Here is a 23,202-nt window from a genome sequence, read left to right on the forward strand (position 1 = left end):
TTGCTAGTATGCATAATTAAAGTTCACTGAGGTGGAGCGTGTGGTAGTTCAGATAATGAGCCTTGGACACAGTATATCCTGAAGTAATCGATGCAACCGCAGTGCATATTTTTGAGACAGAATTCTGAAATTGGAGGTCATATTGACCTAGAGATTTCCTGGGATTTGATGAATTAACAAATGGACGAGTTCTGCCTTTGAAAGATCCAGTATTTCACAGATACCCACATCTCTTTGTTAATAATGACGCTGTTAAAAAAGGTCACAAACTTGAAGCAAACTTCAGCAGCAAAATAAGCTAGAGCCATAAGAAGTACAAGGGCCCTGTTAATAGAGTGAAGAAATGTAAGCGGAATGAGATGAAATAAGCTTTGGCTGCAGTTGCTGCAGTACCTAATATGGAAAATGCTGTCTGTAAAAGAGAGAGAGAGAGAGAATATGTGTGTGTTCGTTTGTTCAGAGACAGGACTAGCACCCATGTTCTTGGCTCCATTAAGGTCTCTACCTGTTTGCGCCACCTGCTGGACCGATCTATTTCCCTCTCCTGAAAACAGTTCCCTGTCAGCAGGTAGAAGTCAGTGCTAGTGGATGAACGGTAAGTGAAGGTACCTAGGTAGCCACGTTGGCTGGCCAAGAAAGCTCTTCCGACAGCTCACCTGCCACAGCTAAGAATTCTGAGCATCTCCTTCCCTTTTTCTCCTTCCCCTGTGGCTCCTGATTTACCTTTTCCTTATCTTTCTGCTGCTCCTTAGTAGTTGTCTCCTTCTGTTCTGCCTTCTCCATATCCAAGACTCGATCTTGCACTGAACCCCCAACCCTACTTGAGGCTCCCCTGCCAAGGATCGAGAGTGTTCTGGTATGACTCCATTGGCTTCCCAAAGACTCCCTCCTGCCCTTGACCCAGTGTAATAATTCCTTTGCTTATGATTGGCGCTCAAGACTGTCAACTTGGTTGACCAACTGGAGAGCTTGCCCAGTTCTCTCCTTCATCTTCGTGCTCTTCCACTGCCATCCCTAAGCTTCCTGAACTTTGCGGGCACAGTTGATAGAGCCTAGCAGCTTTGTCATGATAATCATGACTGCTCTAATATCTTGGGCCCAGAAGGGAAGAGCAGGGAAGACAAGTGAAACAGAATAAACACTTTCATTTTCTCCATGGTATTTAAGCCTTGTGCCAGGCACTGTATTAAGCACTGGGGTAGATACAAGCTAATCAGGGTGGAAACATTCTATGTCCCAAATGGGGTCCACAGTCTTAATCCCCATTTTACAGATAAGGTAATAACCATTGTACAGAGAAGTGAAGTGATCTGCCTAAGGTCACACAGCAGACAAGCGGTGGAGGTTGGATTAGAAACCCAGGTATTCTGACTCCCAGGCCCGTGCCCTATCTACTAGACTGTGCTGCTTCTCAAGTCTGAGTGCTGCCAGATGGCAACATTCATGCTGGGCAGAAATAAAAATGGGACATTTCCTGGGGATGCACTTGGATTTCCACCCTTTATTCATCCCACCCTCAGCCCCACAGCATTTACGTACCTATCTGTAATTTATTATTTTATATTAATGACTGTCTCCCCCTCTAGATGGTAAGCTCATGATGGGCAGGGAACATGTTTACCAATTCTGTTTTATATTCCTCTCCCAAGAGCTTCATACAGTGGTTTTCACACAGTAAGCACTCAATAAATATGATTGATGGGAAATAGGATTTGATCTACAGAATACCCAAATCTATGAAATGACAAGCTGCATTGGAAGAGACATAGATACTGTGTATATTATCTTACCCAGAGAAATCACATCTTTACGAGAGTTTATTAATGAAGGATGATCTTATGGCCATTTTCCTGTTTAATTTGGGAAATCAGCAGCCTCGTAATGTTTTAATAAAGACAACAGGATGGTAATAAGAACAACTTTTAGAACTGTCTCTTCTGAATGTCAGGGGAAGGCCCAGTTTCTGTGGCTTATATTGGGAAGGTGCTATTCAGTTGTGGGCCTGCTTTTTCATGCAATAGACAAGAATTCTTCCTGAAATTATAAAATGCCCATGATATGAAACGTGCACCAGGAAAGCAAAATTAATAAAATAGATAAATGTCTTATTCTGTTTGTTCTACAATTCTATCTTGTATGTGGTTTTAAAATTATTTGCCTTGTGGCAACAAGTTTAGAAATAGGGTACACAATCCACCCTCAAAATACTTAAATTTCCTCATTTCTTCAATTTGCAGTGTTATGTTGATACTACCATCAACTGGTGCCAAAATAATTTTATTTTTTAGAGGACCTAATTTGAAGTCCACTCTAAGTGAGCTTACACTGAGAGGATTCTGCCTTTCTGATAGTGATCCATGAGTTCATTCAGTTGTATTTATTGAGCGCTTACTGTGTGCAAAGCACTGTATTAAGCACTTGGGAGAGTACAGTATAAAAGCAAAGTGACGAATTCCCTGCCCACAACAAGGTTACACTGTAGAGGGGAAGACAGACATTAATATACATACATAAATAAGTTCTCCATTGCTTTGCAAACTTACCTCACAAAAATATTTTAAGCCTAAGGCTCAGTTTGTGTCCCTAACCTAAACAGCATTATAGATGTTAAGGATTGAGCTTTTAATTCCTGCAGAGTGAATACACAATTCTCTTTTCATTTTGAACTTAATTCTTCTTATGAAAAACTGAGTTTATGCCATCTTTTGCACAGTCATCTCAGAAAACACATCTCTAGTTTAAAGTGAGAGGTGTCCAAACATTACTTGTATGTAGTCAGTTCTGCTGTAGTGTATGTTTTGATTACATGAAGTCTGGAATCAATGCAATCCATGAGTCAGAGCCAGTAGATGAGGTTTTGGGAAAAGCAGATAGAAAGAGAAATAAAGATAAGATCCACAATATTGCTTAATTGAGAATTACAATTTCTCTTATATGTAAGGAGCTACTAATACATTTAGTTTCTTCCATTATTCTGTTAAAGCTTTCAGAATATATGAATCTTATCTTTAAGTATAGTCATCACTTCCCTTCCTTTTCCTATTGTTTTTCTCCATTGTATTGCTACTTCTTTTCCACCTCTTGTGTTCATTAAATTTCAAAACGGATTCTTGAGATACTTAAACAGCTGTTAAATGAATCTGCCAATTAACTTGGAATGCAGTGTTCTGGGTGAATAAACTGAAACTTTTAAAATAAGGACAGTCTTGAATTTATAGGAAGGAACATTAAAGAACTTATAGAAAGGAACTGCATTATATATATATATTATAATAAATGCACACTTCGCTTGAGTATAGTATCCTCTCAGTGACCGTTTTCACTAGATAGTGAGCTCCTTCTGCCTACCAACACCAGTTGTACTCTCCTGAGCATATAGTATAATGCCCTGCATGCAGTGAGCTCTCAGTAAGTACCTTTTATGGATTGCTTGACTGATTCCAGTGAGCTCTTACCGAGTGCAAAGAACTAAATTCTAGGGACAGAACACAAAGCCCGTATTCTCAACAGTCAAGACCCATATTGTCTAATAGGGAGATAGACTAAAATTATTTATAAATTGAGAAAGTAGGTAGTGTAAATATGTCAAGGTGAGATAGCTGAATAAATAATTGATCATTCCAGTGGTTATGTATATAAAGGCTGAGGATAGAAATAAAATTCATTCAATAGTATTTATTGAGCGCTTACTATGTGCAGAGCACTGTACTAAGCGCTTGGGATGAACAAGTCGGCAACAGATAGAGACAGTCCCTGCCGTTTGACGGGCTTACAGTCTAATCGGGGGAGACGGACAGACAAGAACAATGGCAATAAACAGCGTCAAGGGGAAGAAAAATATGTAACAAAGGTGGCTGTTGGGTTTATATGACTAGGATGGTATAATTTATAGTTAAGGAATTTGTGTCAAGTGCTATTCTAATCCCCGGGGTAGATATAGGTTAATCAGATGAAACAAAGGCCCTGCCTCACATGGGGCTCACAGTCTAAGTAGGAAGAGGAACAGGCATGGAATCCCCCTTTTACCACTGAGAAAACTGGGGCACAGAGCATTAGGTGACTTGCCCGAGGTCACACAGGAGGCAAATGGCAGAGCCCGGATTAGAACCAGATCCTCTGCCTCCCAGGTCTGTGCACTTTCCACTAAGCCATGCTGCTCCTGTGAGTTGCTTGGGGAAAGCTTCCTCAGGGAGATGGGATTTTAGAAGATGGGGAGATGTGATCCGGTGCATTTCAGAGAAAGGGAGTTCCTCTCATTCCACTTGATAAACTTGCAGAAAGCTTCCCACCCTGTTTTCCATTCTGGCCTTACCTGTAGGCAAATAATCTAGCCCCATTTATTCAGTGTGGTTGTTGAAAATGGGCCCACCATGAAGGTTTTTGCCAAACCAGGATACTGGAGATGGAAATAAAGATTAGATCAAATTTAAAATGGAATAGAGAATTAATTTGAGCACCTGACAATCCAACATAGAGTAACAGTCCTGTCAATAAAACAGTGCTTGGCACATAGTAATCACTTAACAAATACTGTTATTAATAGTGGGAAAAAATCAGTTTGGTATTAATAAAGCTTAATGAATAGATGAAGTAAAGGCTAGAATGAAAGCAGAAATTATTTTGTTGGAGTACATTTGATAGTGGGGCCCTATATTAGTTTCAGTGATGCTAAAATGTTAGCTAAGTGGTTAATCTAGAAAAAAGACAAGCAAATATGGAAATTCTATGGCGATTTAATTCTGACTTCTAAATCATTTGCAAATATTTGTGGCTGTTGTTAAGTGTGGCTTTTCAGAGTTGTAATAGTTTACAGAAAATTTAATTGGTAGAATCTTACGTTTTTCAGTGTGAAAGGAAATAATAGACCATTTAAAAAAAAATAACATGGCTGTAAGCAATACCATCTTGTCCCAATTAAGTCCAATCTTTGAGACTAAAAGTGAAATATACTTTTCTCTTAAATAGTGTTTGGATTCAAAACTAAACATGATAAAGTAGGTTTTGAAATTACAGCTGGCAGCAAAAAGACCCAATTGTGAAAGTATTTCTTTTGTTCTGTACCTTTACCCAGGAAGCCTTTCCCATCCTTTTTGAGGATCTTGGTTTTGTCTTCGCATGTACTAGTTTGGCTACTGAATCTCATTGTCTTCGTAGGATCATTTCGCCATCTGATCATGCGTTACATGGAATTTATCTCAGATCTTTCAAGATTTAAGCAATTTTGCCAGTTTTGAGAAACATCAAATCTTTTATATAAAGCGTTGATGCCATTGACCCAACCCTGAGGGTACCACTCCTATGACCCCAAGTTAATCATTCATGAACCTTTTTTACTTTGGGGAAGTACTAGAGTGCTTATTACTAGTTGTGAAGAAAATTAAAATAAGTGCTTAGTAGTTACAGCAGGAGAACAAGAACCTAGGTAGGAAAAAGGCAGGTAAAGGGCTTACTTAAGGAGCCACTTTGTTATCCCTGCCTTCATCAAGTAGCTGTTCAAGACCCCAGCTCCATTTTCCAGAATCAGCATTACTGACAAGTCTTAACCTACCATCACCTCTTCATTTCCCCTCTCTTCTAGGCTCTTTTCTTCTTTGCCTGCAACCTTGCCCATCTCATATCCATTCTTTGATTTGTCAGATAAATTGACTATAGGAAAATAAATACTTATCATGGAACCATGTTTAGTAAGGAGCTTTCAGGGCAGACTGTTGGTATTGAAATGTTAGAGGAAGTGAGGTGGGTTTAATGTCAAAAAAAACCAAACACAAAACCCTGAAAGAAACATTTTTGCCTATAAAAAGAATTACTCCTGTGCCATGTACTATGGAAGAGAGGTGAGAATTAATTTATAATAGCTTTAAACATAGTCAAGTTGAATGTACATAATATCTTCTAAGAACTGTTGTGGTTTTTGTTAAATACTTACTATGTACTCATGTCATATTTTTTAATAACATATTATAAATTATTAATGCCTGTCTCCCCTTTTAGACTGTAATCTTATTTTTGGGCAAGGAACGGTTCTGAAGATTCGTTTGCACTGTACTCTCCCAAGGGTGTAGTACAGTGCTCTACACATTGTAAATGCCATTGATTGATTGATCGATTGCTGAGGTAGATACAGGATAATTAGGAAGGACACTGTCCCTGTCCTATATGGAGTTCACAATCTATCTTGGTGGGAGAACAGGTATTGAATCCCCATTTTCAGATGAGGAAACTGTGGCCCAGAGAAGTTATGTGATTTGCCCAAGGTTACAGAGCAGGTTAATGACAGAGCTGGGATTAGAATCCAGCACCTGTGACTCTCAGGCCCATGCACTTTCCACTAGGCCATGTTGTTAATTTCCACCAGTTGTTTATTTTTATATCAGTGCTCTCAGTAGTAAGCTTTTTATAGGGTGTTCCTAATTATTATCATGAGAACAGACTATTCCATCAAAACTTCCAGGTTCTCAAATCTTATGCACCTTTAATTGGTTTTCTGTTATTAGTGGCTTTAACACAAGGAAACTGAAACATTTCATCATGAATTTTGTTAATTTGTAAATAAGCATTCAGCAAACCTGGTGCCATTGACCCTCCTGGTGTGATACTTGTTTACTACTGAATTTGTATGTGCAGCCCTTGGGTACAGTTAAAACAAACATTACTCTTAAGTAATATGTTTGACTGCTGCTGGCTACAATAACCACATTGGAGGTATACTGCTACTTTCCTAAAGCATTTGCTGGCCTTTGTCTCCCGGTAGTCATTGAACAATAATTCAAATTTGTCAATGTAACTGGCTTCTTTAAGGAAGCTTCAGAAAACTCAGTCGAGCAATAGTATTTATCGAGTGTTTACTCTCTGAAGAGCACTGTACTAAGCGGTTGGGAGAGTGCATTATAACAGAGTTGGTAGACATATTCCTTATCCAGAAGGATCTCACAGTCTAGAGGGAGAGAAAGACATTAAAATAATTACAGATATATTCATAAGTGCTTTGGGGTGAATATCAAGTGGGGTGAATATCAAGTGTTGATATTCAAGGGTACAGGTGTAAAGGTGGTGCAGAAGGGGGAGGGAATAGGGGAAACAAGGACTTAATGAGGAAGGCCTCTTGGAAGAAGCAGCGTGGCTCAGTGGAAAGAGCACGGGCTTTGGAGTCAGGGCTCATGAGTTCGAATCCCAGCTCTGCCACTTGTTGGCTGTGTGACTGTGGGCAAGTCACTTAACTTCTCTGTGCCTCAGTTCCCTCATCTGTAAAATGGGGATTAAGACTGTGAGCCCTAAGTGGGACAACCTGATTCCCCTGTGTCTACCCCAGCGCTTAGAACAGTGCTCGGCACATAGTAAGCGCTTAATAAATACCAACATTATTATTATTACTAAGAAATGTGATTTTAATAAGGCCTTGAAGGCTGGGAGAGTGGTGGACTGTTGGCTAGGAAGGGGGAAGGAGTTCCAAGCCAGAGGCAAGATGTGGGCAAGGGCCGGTGGTGAGTTAGGTGAGATTGAGGTACAGTAAGTAGGTTGGTGTTAGAGGAGGGAAGTTTGTGGGCTGGGTTGTAGTGTGAAATCAGTAAGGTAGCACAGGAGGGGGCAAAGTGATTGAGTGCTTTAAAGCCAGTGGTAAGGAGTTTCTGTTTGAGGTGGAGGTGGTTGGGCAGATTGAGGAGTAGGGAAAGTTGGACTCAACTTTTTGTTTGTTTTAGAAAAGTGATCCAGACAGCAGAATGAAGTATGGACTAGAGTGGGAAGAGAGAGAACGCAGGATGGTCAGCCAGGAGGGTAATGCAGTAGTCAAGGAGAGTTAGCATAAGTGCTTAGATAAGCATAGGGGCAGTTTGGAAGGAGAGAAAAGGGCAGATTTTAGCAGTGTCGTAAAGGTACAATCCAACAGGATTTGGTGACAGATAGAATATGTGGGTTGAAGGAGAGAGATGAGTTGATGATGATGCCAAGGATACGAGCTTGTCAGATCGAGGCTGGTGGTGCACTCTACAGTGATGGGAAAGTAGTCAAGGGAAGGACAGGATTTGGGTGGGAAGAAGATGAGTTCTGTTTTGGACATTTTAAATTTGAGGTGTCAGCGGAACATCCAAGTAGAAATATCCTGAAGGCAGGAGGAAATATGAGACTGCAGAGGAGGAGATTGTTCAGGGTGAGGGGTATACATTTGGGAAACATCTGCAGAGAGATGGTACTTGATCCCATGGGAACAAATGAGTTCTCCAAGGGCATGGGTGTAGATAGAGGATAGAAGGGGAGAATCTAGATCTGAACTAGGGGAACTCCTACATTTAAGAGAGTGGGAGCCTGCAAAGGAGACTTGAGTGGCCAAAGGTGAACCAGGAGAGGTCAGTGTCAGCGAAGTCCAGGTTAGATAGTACTTCTAGGAGAAATAATTGATCAGTGGTGTCGAAGGTAGCCCAGAGGCCGGAGAGGATTAGGATGGAGTGGAGACTGTGGGATTTGGCAAGAAGGAGATCATTGGTGACCACTGAAAGGGCAGTTTCCATGGAGTGAAGGGAGCAGAAGCCAGATTAGAACAAGAAGGGAAATACTAGTAAAAATATCTAACAATAATAATAATAATTTTGATAATTGTTAAGCGCTTACTATTTGCTAAACACTGAACTGAGCACTAGAGCAGTTACAACATAGGTCAAAAACAGTTCCTGTCCACATGGGCTCACAGTCCAAGCTGGGAGAGAGAACAGGTATTTTTTCTCCACTTTACAGGTCAGGTGTTTGAGGCACCAAGAACTTAAATGACTTTCTCCACTAGGCCATGCTACTTCTTGTGTGCACCCGGATGCCCCTGCCTCTGCTTCACCCCAGGTTACTGTCTTTCTGCTTCAACAGCAATTGCTGTTTGTGCTCATTTTTCTTCCTCATTTTTAAAAAAATTTATTTTAAGGTATTTGTTAAGCACTTACTATGTGCCAGACACTTACTATGTGCCAGACACAATACGAAGCACTAGGGTAGATACAAGATGATCATGTTGGACACAGTCCTATGTCCCACAAAGGGCTCACAGTCCTAATCCCCATTTTATAGATTAGGTAACTGAGACACAGAGAAGTTAAGTGGCTTGTCCAAGGTTACACAGCAGACAAATGGCAGAGCCAGGATTAGAACCCAGATCCTCTAACTCCCAGGCCTCTTTCCCAGTGCTCCCAATGCTCTTTCCACTAGGCTATACCACTTCTCATCCAGACCTTCTGCCCAGGGATCATAGCTTTTCTCCGCTGTCTAACTGCTTCAGTAACTCAAGAATCGAAGGTCCTGACCTTAGGTTTCACTAATTCCCTTCTATTCTTCATCTTACTTTCTCCCCTCTCCTTTTCCATCTCTGCCTGTTACCCGGCACTTTCAGAAAATCGCTGACTGGTTGACATCTCTAAGCAAATTAGAGTGCTCAGAAGCAGTGACCCAGATCGGTACAATTTATACTCCCCCTCTATATTCAGATAGTGGGGAGAGAAAGAGAGAGAGCTGGGGTATACTAAATATGATTAATCAAGCCTGAAAAATTAGGGAAATATCTAATGTCTTATTTCCAGTCTTTTTGACAAGACTTAGTCTGGTTCACCCCTCCCAGGCATTTCCCCCTTTCCCCATTTTCTACCTAGAACACTGTCCCCTTTCAGATATTGTTTGGATCCAGCCCTTCCGGGGACTTCTCTTACGGCCTACCAGCAGCAACAATATCTGTTGTTCCCTGTCTTTTTTTTTTTAATTTGGAATTAGTGGGTTTATCCAAGTAACAAAAAATAAAAGATTATATTGAAAAGTTGAAGAGGAAAACTTTTTAAAAGTACAATGATGCATGAAGCAGGAGGAAAAAAGAAAAACTTTGCTGTGTGCTTGAGTTCAGTGCAGGGTCAGGGCATTGCTTAGAAGCTGGTGAATCTGAACAGGACATCTCAGCGGAGCTGAGATAATGCAGTTCTAATCTGTTTAACCCTGAGTACTAAGGTCATTGTGGGCTGTGCATGTGTCTGCTAATTCTCTTGTATTGTACTCTCCCAAGCTCTTAGTACAGCCACATGTCTGCCCTGTGACCTTGGGCAAGTCACTTAACTGCTCTTTGCCTCAGTTACCTCATCTGTAAAATGGGATTAAGACTGTGAGACCCAGATGCGACAGGGACTGTGTCCAACCTGATTAGCTTGTATCTTCCCCAGTGCTTAGAACAGTTCCTGACAAATAGTAAGCATCTAGCAAATACCATTTTCATTATTATTACAGTTAGTGCTTAATAAATATAATTGATTGAAGCAGCCAACTAGGTTCTTCACAAGGGAAACGAACCAGGGAGTCTGGAAATCAGTGGCTTGCTAGTTTATTCCCCAAACTTTGGAGCGGTTCTAGTTCAGTCCAGATTTACTTAAGTCAAACTTCCCTTGGAAGATCCAGAGTGGGCCCTTTGGAGATACCCAAAATTGGATTCATTGGAGGATCAGTTGGTCAAACACTGTCAGGGTTCACAGACCCAGAAATACACTTCTGTCCAGAATCTCCCACATCTCTGAAACCCTGAGCCAAATATTCCTAAATATAGACCGCAAGAAAGTCAAAATTACTAGTCTCTCTTTGGAGGCACCTGAGCAGGTGTGTCCCCTTAGGGAAACTGTGGGCTGATGGAGTTCAGCTACATGATGACAGGTAAGAGAATATAATGTCTGGGACTTAATGTCTTAGAAAAGTCAGAAAAATACAAGTTGAAAGGATGCCAGGGATTCCCCTTATTTTTCCACATAGGCCTAACATACCAAACTCACCATTTGCAGGTGAGTGTCTGAATTGACCAAACGTCACCAGAAATGTGTCTAGTTTCTGAGTTTAGCACAGTCGTTTTTACTCAGGGCATACTCAAATGGCATTGAGTATTGCTGAATCATTTTAAGACCAGAGTGTCAATTAGGCTTCACATTTTTCATCTGCTTCAGACCACATTAAACTGCTTTAAAAATCCATTCAATTAGGGCTTCTTCCAAGATCACTGATTGTCTTCTTAAGTGAAAACAGAAGCCAAACTTCCACTCTTGCTTTGCATTTATTTTCCTTTGCTATCTTTTTTCCACCATAGGATACAGAGACATAGTAGTTTCTCTTGTCTAGATATTACCATGAAATAGGAATATGTAATTGTTTTTCCCCTTATCATTCTTTACCTAAATCTCTGAAAGGGAAAGGGGCTCTTCCAAAATGCAGAAAATTAATACATTAAATGCACTTTGAAAATTCTGAAAGAAATTCTTTGCTTGGCATCTTCCTTCCAAGGTGCTAATTACCAGTTGGCATTTTCAAATTTTATTTTCCAAATTTTGTTTCCTGTTTCTCAGAAGTTTAATATGAAAAGGACTTTTAGACCCTCCAGTTATCCTATGACACAGGACCTACATTCAATCAATCGTATTGAACGTTTCCTATATGCAGAGCATGCTAACTAAACACTTGGGAGAGTACAGTTCAAAAATTAGCAGACACTTTTCCTCCCCATAATGAGCTCATGATCTTGCAGTAACATGTATTCGAGAAAACTCTTGTTGAAATGCACCATATTTAATGTCACATGGACTGCCGTTTATTCTGGCTCAATAGTGATGCATCCCAGTATACACGCATTGTCAGGAGAATGATCCCTGATTTTGCCATCTTATTATAGCCAAAACGCATAGTGAAAATGCACATTCAGGCAAAGTGAATTCTTGTGTTATTTCCTAAGTGAGTATGTGTGTTGCTGAAATTAAAGGAAAGTCATAAAGAATGCTTTTCCTGTAATTGGTCCCAAATTTATCTTGCAGCTATTCAGTGTTCAAATGTTGTCCTGTAAAGTGTTTAACAAAGAGTTTCTAAACACAATCATTCCCTTAATGTATAGGAAAAGATCCATTTGTTATCTTCATGAAAGGTAAACATTTGGCTGGAAAAGCTGTGTCCTAATTTACAAGGGCTCACTTAGAAGTGGAAGCTGCCTACTAGAGAAATTTTTTTTGGAAAAAATCTCTACCTTTAAAGCAGTATTTGGTTGCTATAGCAATATCAGTGATTAGCTGAAGTGAATGGTTTGAAATAGGTCTTCAAGTTCAGATTCAGCTGTGATACAAAATACTCTTAACTAGATAGCTATTTAATCTTCTCTGGGCTAGCAGTTCTACTGTGAAGACAGGGAAAGTGGGGCGTGGACTTTCCCTTGAAGAGAGGCTTCACTGTGATGATATTCTATAGGAAAAGAAAAAGGAAAAAATCTTATCACTTTGCTTGAGTGTAGCTTTTCATCTTCCTTCCATTAAGTGGAGGATCCTATCTTTGTCTGATTCCACCGAGTGAAAGAGATCGTCTCCTCTATGAATCAGTGGGTAAGATAAGTCACACTAAACCACCATATCTAGTCAAACTGTTTTTAGGAATACCAACATTTTGCATTCAATAAAGGTGTTAAAATGGCAAGAACAGCCTGGCGTCTTATGGTAACACATATATTGGTTATTTTAATTATGAAACTATGGTTGACTCAGGAATAATTATGTGCAAATTCTAATTTTTTTTACATTTTGGATATTTTTTAAGGAATAGGACTTTAAACACATTGAACTAAGTACCTGTTTTGCATGTATAATACACAAGAAACTAAGTTTTTTAAGTCTTGATAGTCCATGAGATTTTAATATTTCTGTTCTGTCCCTCTTTTTTTGTGTGTGTATGTGTGTGTAGGTGACCTTTACCAAGAGAAAGTTTGGATTAATGAAGAAAGCCTACGAACTTAGTGTGCTCTGTGACTGTGAAATAGCACTCATCATTTTTAACAGCTCTAACAAACTATTTCAGTATGCCAGCACTGATATGGACAAAGTTCTCCTCAAGTACACAGAATATAACGAACCGCACGAGAGCAGAACCAACTCGGATATCGTTGAGGTAACATACATGTCCAGTAATGAGGGATTTGAAAGATGGAATACTTTTTTCTTTTAATAGTAACTCATAGGTCTTAAAACTTGGTTTTATAAAGTTTAAATTATTGATCAAAGACAGGCTGTTCAGTTATAAAATAATATGAGAGGAGTCACATATATCCCTTCATCTTTCTGTTTCAAATCCATCAAATAGACCTCAGTACTCTCGTTTCTGCATTATGAGCCTTCATCTTTTCCTTGCTTATACCCCACAAAATAATTAATTTGAGGTGCCAAGTTGTGGCATTTTATGAAGTCCTATATTTTGTCTAATTTAAGGTATGCCAACATCAGAAAAAGGTTTGAGTAGTTGCTCCTATGTTCTATAAGTTGATTACTCACAACAATGAATAATTTTGATACTTCCCCTTCTATTTTGATGTTTAGCATTAATCTTCTTATGAAACTGAAATGATAAAGGAAGTAATTTTTTTTGTTATTGTTCAATATGAAATTCTGAACACATTCTCTTTTAAAATCAGTTTTTATAAATGTTCGTTAGGTTTAAATAATAAGAATTAGTTTAATTGAAAACAAATACAGTTCCAGAAAACGGTAAAGTAAAAAATACACTCTGAAGGGATGAAACTGTGATTAAGCATACAGATTTTACCTCCAGTCATTGATTTGGGAAATTCATCTAATTACAAATGAATTCTCATATAATATGGCCACTTAAAATACATTTTCCCTGCAACCATCCATTGTACAATTTTGTAGTTTTTTGAACAATGCATGCTAAATTTTGTGGACACACTACCACAGATATTTCTTATCCTGATCATTTTTCACTTGCTACCCCCCCAAAATAATTCAGTGTTCAAATTCACTCACAAAAGAACTAAAGTATTATTAATTATTCTGGAATTCCTTGATATTCTTACCTTATAGATAAGGTGCTTTCTCTTTTTCCTATAAGAAAAATGGAAATGAACAGCAGGACTATCATCTTGTTCGCATGATTTGTTCAAAGTTTTATTTTTAGGGATCTTTTTTGAAATGGGGAAAATAGATGTTACAGTAGCGATATTAACTTTCTTAATTTGTTTTAAATATTCTCAGCAAGTATGCATCTTCTTGTCATTTAGTTAAAAATCATGGCACAGAAGGAGTTGTTTGGAAAGTCTCCCTGCTTCTCTAGTGGGCTGGGGTGAGTCAAAGGGGGGAGGGAGAGAGGAGCAGGAGTATACATGTGAGTATACAGGTAGGTAGCAGGGAAGGCTAATGAGGCAGTATAGTCAACTGGCAAAACCCACTCCAGCGTTACAAATCCTCCAAGCCAGGGGCTTTAATGACCTCCAGCTCTTCACAGTCCTATGACGTTGAAACTCAACTTTTGTCTGATAAACTGAATCAGCGTTGGCGAGACTTGAAGACGCTTTTAATTAAACTACGAAACTAGTTTTCCTTCTCTCCTTAGCCCACAGAATTGTTAACTTACACTTAGTTATTTCATTATTATTATTTAACAGGTTTGAAGGCACATAGTGTCTAAGTTCAAAATTCAGAACACTCATACCTGATCTTACATCATAAATTCTCTTTCTAATTTAGCTGATAATTTCCAAATAGTTTTTCTGGCAAGCTCTTAAATTTCACATAAATATAATTCTGCGGCCTTAAGCCTTTTGAGAGTAGTTTTAAAATAGACCTACGCATAGTAATAATAGCAGGGCAATAAATGCCATTGGAAATTATCTGGCTTCACTGAGAAATGAGAAGACACCATCTACCTTTTTTTTTCGTGTGCACTGGTTGTTCTTAGCCCTTGAAAGTTTAAAAAGTTTATTTCTTCATAGATTACAAATAGAACTGGGTAGATTTGGCTTCAAGACTACTAAATTGATTTTATATTCATTCATTACAGTTTTGATCAATTAGCAAAGATTAAAAGGGATTATTTAAGATAAATTGTAATAATTATGGTCTTTGTTAAGCATTCATTCATTCAGTCATATTTATTGAGCGCTTACTATGTGCAGAGCACTGTACTAAGCACTTGGAATGTACAATTCAGCAACAGATAGAGACAATCCCTGCCCAATAACAGGCTCGCAGTGTAAACAGTGTAAACAACAAAGCAGAACAAAACAAGTAGTTCATTCGATCATATTTATTGAGTGCTTTTTGTGTGCAAAGCGCTCCACGAAGGGCTTGGGAGAGTACACTTACTATCTATGTGCCAAGTGCAATTCTAAGCACTGGGGTTGATACAGTGTAATCGGGTTGGGCACAATCTGTGTCCCACGTGGGACTCATAGACTAGATGCGAGAGTAGGATTTAATCCCCGTTTTACAGATGAGGAAACTGAAGCACAGAGAAGATGTGACTTGCCCAAGGTGTCACAGCAGAAATAAAAGCAGCTCAATAGCCCAACAGCTTTGCCACCCAACCTGGCACCTCTTTTAGGACAACTATTTCTCCTCCAATACAGGGGTTGCAGACTTGGAGAGCCCTGTGTTAAAAACAGATTTGCATTTTTGTAGTAGCTGCATCCAACTGGATGTGCACAACTTTTCTTCTGACACCTCAGTTGCCTGTATCCAAATAGGCTCATCTTGTTGGAAAAATATTCCCTAATTCTGCTGCCATGCCCTGGTCCAAGCATAAGGTGAGAAACATACCTTCTCAGCATCTTTTCCCACAACATAATTTTACTGCAGTAAAATATTGAGAATCCTAATTTTAAAATAATAAATTTAACTGGGTTTGTATAAAAAGTACGAACATTGGAAGTGGGTGTTTTAAAGAACATGTCAGATCATTCCGGGAGCGAGAGCAGGTGAAGTGCGAAGTGAAGGTTTGGGGGTTTTGGAAGGGTGGGTGGCCAGGTTTATACTGCTCTGTTTCCTGTTCAGCTTAGTATGGCATTGGACACCATTGTGTCCTGAATGAATTCTTTCAGCTCTAAGCCCTCACCTCCCTAAGCTCCAGGGAATGGAGACAGTCAGTCATATTTATTGAGCACCCACTATGTGCAGAGCACTGTTCTAAGCGCTTGGGAGTGAAGTGGCTGTAGAGCAATGGTAAAGGGCAGGGCAGGGAGAGAGGGAGCAATGGCATGTCAAGATATGCTAAGGATACCCTCAAGGATACCCTAGGTTAGAGTGGATTCTGTAAAAATGGCACTGTAAAAATGGCACTCGAGTGACATCCGTACATTATTCATTCATACATTCATTGTCGAATTTATTGAACGCTTATGTGTGCAGAGCACTGTACTAAGGTGCCGGGGTAATGCATAGGCTGTCACCATGTCTCAGGGTCCAGATTTTCTGAGTGTCCTTCCTCACACCCTAAATTTGGATGTGAGGATTTGATAATCTGGGTCAATACTCCCCAATATTCCTGCTTGGAATTGTGCTTTCCCAGGCCCCCTTTTCCCTATCAGTTAAATAGAACCACACCCATCTATTCTTTTGATACATAACCAGGAGATGGATTTTGAAGAGTGAATTGGGGATGCCAAATCTGACCCTTTTGTGAAGTATATAATCTCGCTGCCACTCCCCCCCCCTCCCCCCCCGCTTTAAAAATTGTGGTATTTGTTAAGCACTTACTATGTTCAAAGCACTGTTCTAAGCGCTGGGGGTACAAGGTGATCAGGTTGTCCCACATGGGGCTCACAGTTTTAATCCCCATTTGACAAATGAAGTAACTGAGGCACAGAGAAGTTAAGTGACTTGCCCAAGGTCACACAGCTGACTAGCGGCGGAGCTGGGATTAGAACCCGTGACCTCTGACTCCCAAGCCCGCGCTCTTTCCACTGAGCCACGCTGCTTCTCTGATGTTATTTAAGCGCTTGCTATGTGCAGAGCACTGTTCTAAGCGCTGGGGTAGAGACAGGGTCATCAGGTTGTCCCACGTGGGGCTCACAGTCTTAATCCCCATTTTACAGATGAGGTAACTGAGGCACAGAGAAGTGAAGTGACTTTCCCACAGTCACACAGCTGGCAAGCGGCAGAGCTGGGATTCGAACCCACGGCCTCTTACTCCCAAGCCCGGGCTCCTTCCACTGAGCCACACTGCTTGCAGGACGTTTTTGACCCAAGTTGAATATTTTGCACTGGAGGCTACTGCAAAAGTGTTTGAGCCCTGATGTCTTAATGTGAGGATCTCTTAACTAAATAAATAAAATAAATGTTGGCATTTGTTAAGCGCTTACTATGTGCAGAGCACTGTTCTAAGCGCTGGGGTAGACACAGGGGAATCAGGTTGTCCCACGTGGGGCTCACAGTCTTAATCCCCATTTTACAGATGAGGTAACTGAGGCACAGAGAAGTTAAGTGACTTGCCCACAGTCACACAGCTGACAAGTGGCAGAGCTGGGATTCGAACTCATGAGCCCTGACTCCAAAGCCCGTGCTCTTTCCACTGTGCCACGCTGCTTCTCTAACTAGCACTCTTGTCACAAGGGGAAATACCAGCATCTTTACCATCATAAACAATGTTTGCACTCTTAACAGATTTACTTCATTCTTTTTGGGTGCATCATGCAGATCCTTGCACATAGAAAGCCTGAAGCATAAAGAAGCAGATGTACCTTTGGACCTAGATGGATGGTGGGCCTGGGGAGTAGTGTAAAGCAGAGGACGATAGATGAAAAATAAGTTTTTTGTTTTAACACTAGAATTGCAAGCAATGAGCCATTAGATATATCTTATTAATATTTCTCTGTCACACTTTCATCCTTGGGAAAGCATCCAGAGAAAAATACTGTATTTACTGTCATAGTTGTCTCACTTTTTTAACAACTCAGAACAAAGTAGTGGCTATTACTTTGGGAATAAAGTATAGCAGTAAGAGGAACAGTGGGGGGTAGAAAGAAAAGCAGAAATAAAAAGGAGAGGCAGGGGAAAAGAAAGGTGTGAGAGCACTCGAGACTGGATCTCTAACTTCTGGTGCACTCTCCCAAGTGGTACATTCAGTAGATTAAGATAACCTCTTCTCCCTACTCTCCTTCCTCTGGAGCCTTACCTTGTCAAAGAAAGGCGCTGCCCATCATTCAGTGGGAGCCTCGATATTTGGCTCTTTTGTGTTATTTTTCTTCTCTTCCTTTCCAGCCACCACAAGCGTGGCAGGAGCCTCTACCCCAAGCATTAGCTAATTCTGACTCTTCTCCTCCACTGGTGCCACTGGCACTGCTTGCAAAAATAATCCATTATTTCCTTCTCCTAAATAGGAGTTGTGGGGGGTGGAGTTATGCAGTGGAGACAATTATGCAAGTAAATTTGGTATACTTTTTTTTCTTGTTTGAATTACACAGTTTTTTTATCATTTACCACCTGAAATTCTAATAGCTTTTATATTAAATGGTAAAATAGTGTTTTTAATCAGTTTGTAACTCTTCCAACCTTTATTCCATATTTTTGTGCTTTAAATATGCAAACTATTTCTAAACAAATGTTAATATTTTTAATATCGCTGGTAGAAACAAGTAGGTGAGATAGATGGTGGTTTATTATTTCCTCATCAATTTTCCAGAGGGACTTAGAAGTTTATTTTAAAATAAAACTAAGTCATAGCTATGTTTGAAAACTGAATTGTAAACATTTGTATATGAACAGAATTTATATGAGCAGTATTAAGTGGTCTTCTATGACAGGATACTTTAATAAGGCCACCTTCAAGAAGCTTAATGTCCAATTGAGAATGTATCTCTTAGGCACATTTTTCTTTTAAAATATGTGACTATTTTCAGAACAATTCATTTGTCTATTATTTAACATACAACTTGGGGTGGTTCCAAAGTGATAATATATAAACCAAAAAAAGAAAGTCTCATGGAATTTGTGGCAAAAATTTCCAAATGATGCCCTGGTTCGTGGGAGATGTAAATAATGTAGCTTTGTCTGTCTTCCTTAACTTTATCCTGTTGACCCTGTTTCGCATCATTCACATTCAAGCACACATACCAAATATTATTCTTTGATGTATTTAAGACTAATTTAATTGTAGTAATTTTACATAAATTCATACAGTCTAATGATATCTTATTCTGACCAGAGACATACTCCTGGCAGACGTACTCCATGGTAACGGTTCAAATAGGGTCTGGCATCCTGAGATTTCTATCATTTGTGTGGAGTGAGTTTTTCCCCAGCTGTAAGGCATTCCTGGAAACTTTCTATACCACTTGTATCACCTCACCTGTTCTCAGCCTCATACAAACCATACAGATGACGGGTAGCAAGGATGCCCACCCAAATTTCTACCAGTGCTCATTGTGGGCAGGGGACATGTCTGCCACCTCTGTTAAGTGTACTTTTCTGAGTGCTTAGTACAGTGCCCTGCACACTGGAAGCATTCAACAAATTCCATCGATTGCATCATACCACAGCACTAAATCAATCAGTTCTAGGGGCTGATCCCAAGCAACTAATTGCCAGGGAACCATGTAGTCTGCTTAACTTCCTAATAATGACTGGATGATCAGTGATGCCAGATTTTTTTTTTCCCCCGTCCCAGTTAAAGGCAGGTGACTAATATCCCTTCTCACTATGTCTATTTGTAGAGGTCCCTCCTCAGAAATGAAACCATTACCTGTTGGGTCTTGATGGACTGAGATCTCATTTAATTTAAGGTTTTTATCAATTTGGATTTCTGTGGCTGTTGTTTTCTAAAATGATAGTCAGCTGGTAGATTTCTATTTATGGTACTGAACTAAATAAGAGATTTGGACCCAGGGAGGCTTTTGTTTTTTCAAAATACAGAAATTGTGCAAAGAACCACCGGATGAGGGTTTCAGCAGATGCTAAAAAATGAGAATTTTTGCTTTGCAGCTGAAGCCTTCTCTTTCCAACTTTGTAAAAACATGTGTGGTGTTAAATGTACTGCCTTCAGCATTTGGGAGTTGAGAGTGCCTCAGTGGTTTGGAAGAAATAGAACTACCAATAATGATATGTTACAAGTAAAAGGGTTGCCCCAGCAGAGAACAGAAAAGATAAAGGGGAAGGAAGATAAACAGGAAGAGTAAAATATAATCTGTGGAAAATTTGCAAAAAATCAAAGGGCCGTATTTTAAATGGATAAGAGCCTAGTGGTGATTGTAAGGATAAAAGTACCCAGGGTAATTATGGTATTTCTTCAGATTTCTTGCCTCCTGCCTTCCTTAAAATTAGAAAACCAGAACGGTAATAATAAGAAATAATAATGTTTGAGAAAAGAAGCAGATAGGATCAAGACAAGACAAGGAAAGTCTTGCCATGCTCGTCACTGCCATTTATTATTTATTTATATTAATGTGTGCCTCGCCCTCTAGAGGGTAAGCAATGCCTCTACCAACTCTGTTGGTAACATGTCTAACAAGCCTGTTGTGTTGTACTCTCCTGAGGTTTTTTAGTACACTGCTCTTTACTAAGTAAGGGCTCAATAAATACCATTGATTGATACCATCTTCTGCTTCTGGCAGTGGGTATTTTCCAAGATCCAATTTGCAAGGCTGACCCCTGGATTCCTAGCCTTCATCTAGGGGGAGAAACCTGGCTCCTGTACATTGGAATAGTTTTTGTCAGTTAAGTTTATTTATTGAGCACTTACTGTGTGCAGACCCCTAAGTACTTGGGAGAGTACAGTATACCAGTATAGCAGACACATTCTCTGCCCACGTTGAGGGTCTTAAGTTTTTAATTTGGTGCTGAAAGTTAGGGGAGAGAGGAATATATGAACATTGTTAACACCATTTTAGGACATCTATACTGCACTGGGAGCCAGATCTGTTAAAGAATACTGACCAGGTAGGCAGCCACTGCGAATACTCAGCTTGTAGTACAACATATACTAAGCATTCAATAAATAGGTTAACAATAATTTTATCTGTGGACCCATGGTTGGATTAACCTAATATGAAGTATCTTGAGATGCCATTATTCACTAACTTTATATGCCAACGGAAATAATGGCTCTATAAATAGAGGGAAAAATGAATTTGGATAGAAATTGTATTTTAAGTGCAAGAGAATATTCATTTTGTAGAAGAGTGGAACAGTACTTTATTGATTGAAGACTGTAATCGAGAGAACACTGATTTTGTAAGATGTGATTTCTTTAAGACCATCCTCTGGAAGTTAGAGATCAGCAAGAGTCTCAGTAGTAAATAGCTTCTTTGACTATTGTCATTTAGATTGTCAGGACACAAATTCATGTCTTTTTACCTGAGTGATTTCTTCTGGAGAAAAGGCCAACATTATGACCTTTACTTCATATGCCAAACAGGGTGACAATATTGGGAAATAATCATATTTCAAAAAATGTATACAGGGAATATGTCTATTGTACTCTCCCAAGTGCTTAGTACAGTGCTTTGCACACAGTAAATGCTCAGTAAATAAGATTGAATATTACAGACTCTGAAGACTGCTGGCATTGGTAAATCCCTCTTGATCTTTGAGAGTAGCTTTCATATTTCATTCATTCAGTCAAATTTATTGAACACTTAAATGTATGCAGAGCACTGTACTAAATGCTTGGAAAGTAAAATACAGCAATAGAGAGAGACAATTCCTTCCCACAGTGGGCTAACAAGTTTGGAATTGTCATACATTTTCATTCTGAAAGATCTCTGTTTATATATTTAACAAAGCATAGGTGGATGAAAATGTCTTATTTTTCTTATTTTTCATTTTATTATATGTGTTACATCTCCTTCAAAAGGGCTTCACCAACCAAACCTTCATTTCCCTTATTCCCTCTCCCTCCTACTTCACCTAGACACTTGTATTTGTACTCTTTACACACTTGATATTCACCCCACCACACTTATTTACATAGCCTTACATTCTGCTGTTTCTCTTATCACTGATTTCTTTTAATGGTATCTCCCCTTCTAGACTGTAAGCTCCTTTGGGGGCAGGGAACGTATCTGTCTACAAAGTTTGTTGTATTGTACTCTTCCAAAGGCTTACCCTGCACACAGTAAGTGGTCAGTGAATGCTGCTGAATGCTGACCTGATCCTTGCATATGATAATCAGTCAGATGGGTTATTGCTTTGGAGAAGGACTGTATTTTTAGAATTTTTTTGTTATTTCCTTTTATATTAATTAGTGTCCCTAATTATGTGACTTGTATGCACTTGGTGTTGCCCTGAGTTGCATCTTTAATGCAATTTGGATATATTTATAGCTGTCCTTCGTGCTTGAAGATGACGCCACTGACAGTGAGATTTTTACCCTTGTGTGTATGTGTGTGTGGGTGAGTGGGTGAGACTGAAGGACAGGTGGATGTGTGGCTGACAGTGCCTTCCACACTGTGGACACATGGTGATTATGTTTTGCTTTGCAATTACACTTGCTATTTGCAGTGCCTGACACTGTTTTTGATTTTTTTTTTTCCCTCTTGCTGTCACGATCTCCCCAAAGCCTCTGCTCTAAAAGAGCCTACTCTTTCCTGATGCCACTCAACCACGTTGCATTGTCTGCTGTTCTTATCTCCCAGCTGTCCTCAATATGTCGCAGCATTTGAGGTTGTGCCTCACTCTGTCTTTAAGGCATTTTTCTGTCCTTGTTTATGATTCCCTCACTTCAGCTAGCCATTCAGTAGCCGCTGGCATATCCTGCTGTCATCCATTCTTCTCTCACTTCCCACCTAGCAAGGCTGTTTTCTTACTGGCATTACTGAAGTGTAGTGGCACACTGATTGTGCTTTAAGACTTTAATATGGGTGATCCAGTGAATATCCCTTATCTGCGATCCAGCATGATGTGTTGGAAGGTGGTGAGGGATTTGGAATGAAAATATATCCATTTTCAATCTGATTGAGAAACCAACAGACCTATGCTCTCTAAATTTGAAATTTGCACCAAATGGGCAAGAGGTTCCATTAAACTTCTTGTAAGATAAATTTGTTTTCTTTTCCTTCCCATAATGAAATACTGAAGAAATACATAGACTTTGTTGATATTCCTTTTGTTGTTGCATGATGGAAAGAACGTTTCCATTCATGTTTTGCCTTGCATGTTCACTGTAGTGGCTTTCCATGCCAGCTGTGGAAGCTGGGTTCCTGAAAGTGCCCACCAGTGGCAAACCATGGTTGATAAAGCCAAGATCTTGTAGAGGCAAGGAGATTGAGTTGCCCAACTTCTATCATACTGGATGAAATTCAAGGTTTAAAGACAGCACATGCAAAAACCCCTCCGCAAAATATACTAAAGCTTTTTTGTCTGCCTGAGCTTGCACTTGCTATCCACATTTGATGGCTTTAGATTCATCTGTTACTGCATCACTTGTTTTAAAACATAAGTAGGAATTCTA

The 23,202-nt window shown here is 39.6% G+C and overlaps 1 protein-coding gene across 5 annotated transcripts in view; it reads left to right on the forward strand.

Annotated features, from left to right (window-relative positions):
* MEF2A (myocyte enhancer factor 2A) overlaps positions 1–23,202 on the forward strand; it is a 176,794-nt gene that overhangs the window by 90,001 nt on the left and 63,591 nt on the right. For all 5 annotated transcript variants that reach the window (XM_029064413.2, XM_029064416.2, XM_029064415.2 and 2 more), the window contains exon 3: positions 12,712–12,915. In XM_029064413.2, the coding sequence (XP_028920246.1) occupies positions 12,712–12,915 (204 nt within the window). The remainder of the gene's footprint in view (positions 1–12,711; positions 12,916–23,202) is intronic.

This window comes from Ornithorhynchus anatinus, chromosome 5 (assembly GCF_004115215.2).
Source record: "Ornithorhynchus anatinus isolate Pmale09 chromosome 5, mOrnAna1.pri.v4, whole genome shotgun sequence".
In the NCBI taxonomy this organism is placed as follows: domain Eukaryota; kingdom Metazoa; phylum Chordata; class Mammalia; order Monotremata; family Ornithorhynchidae; genus Ornithorhynchus; species Ornithorhynchus anatinus.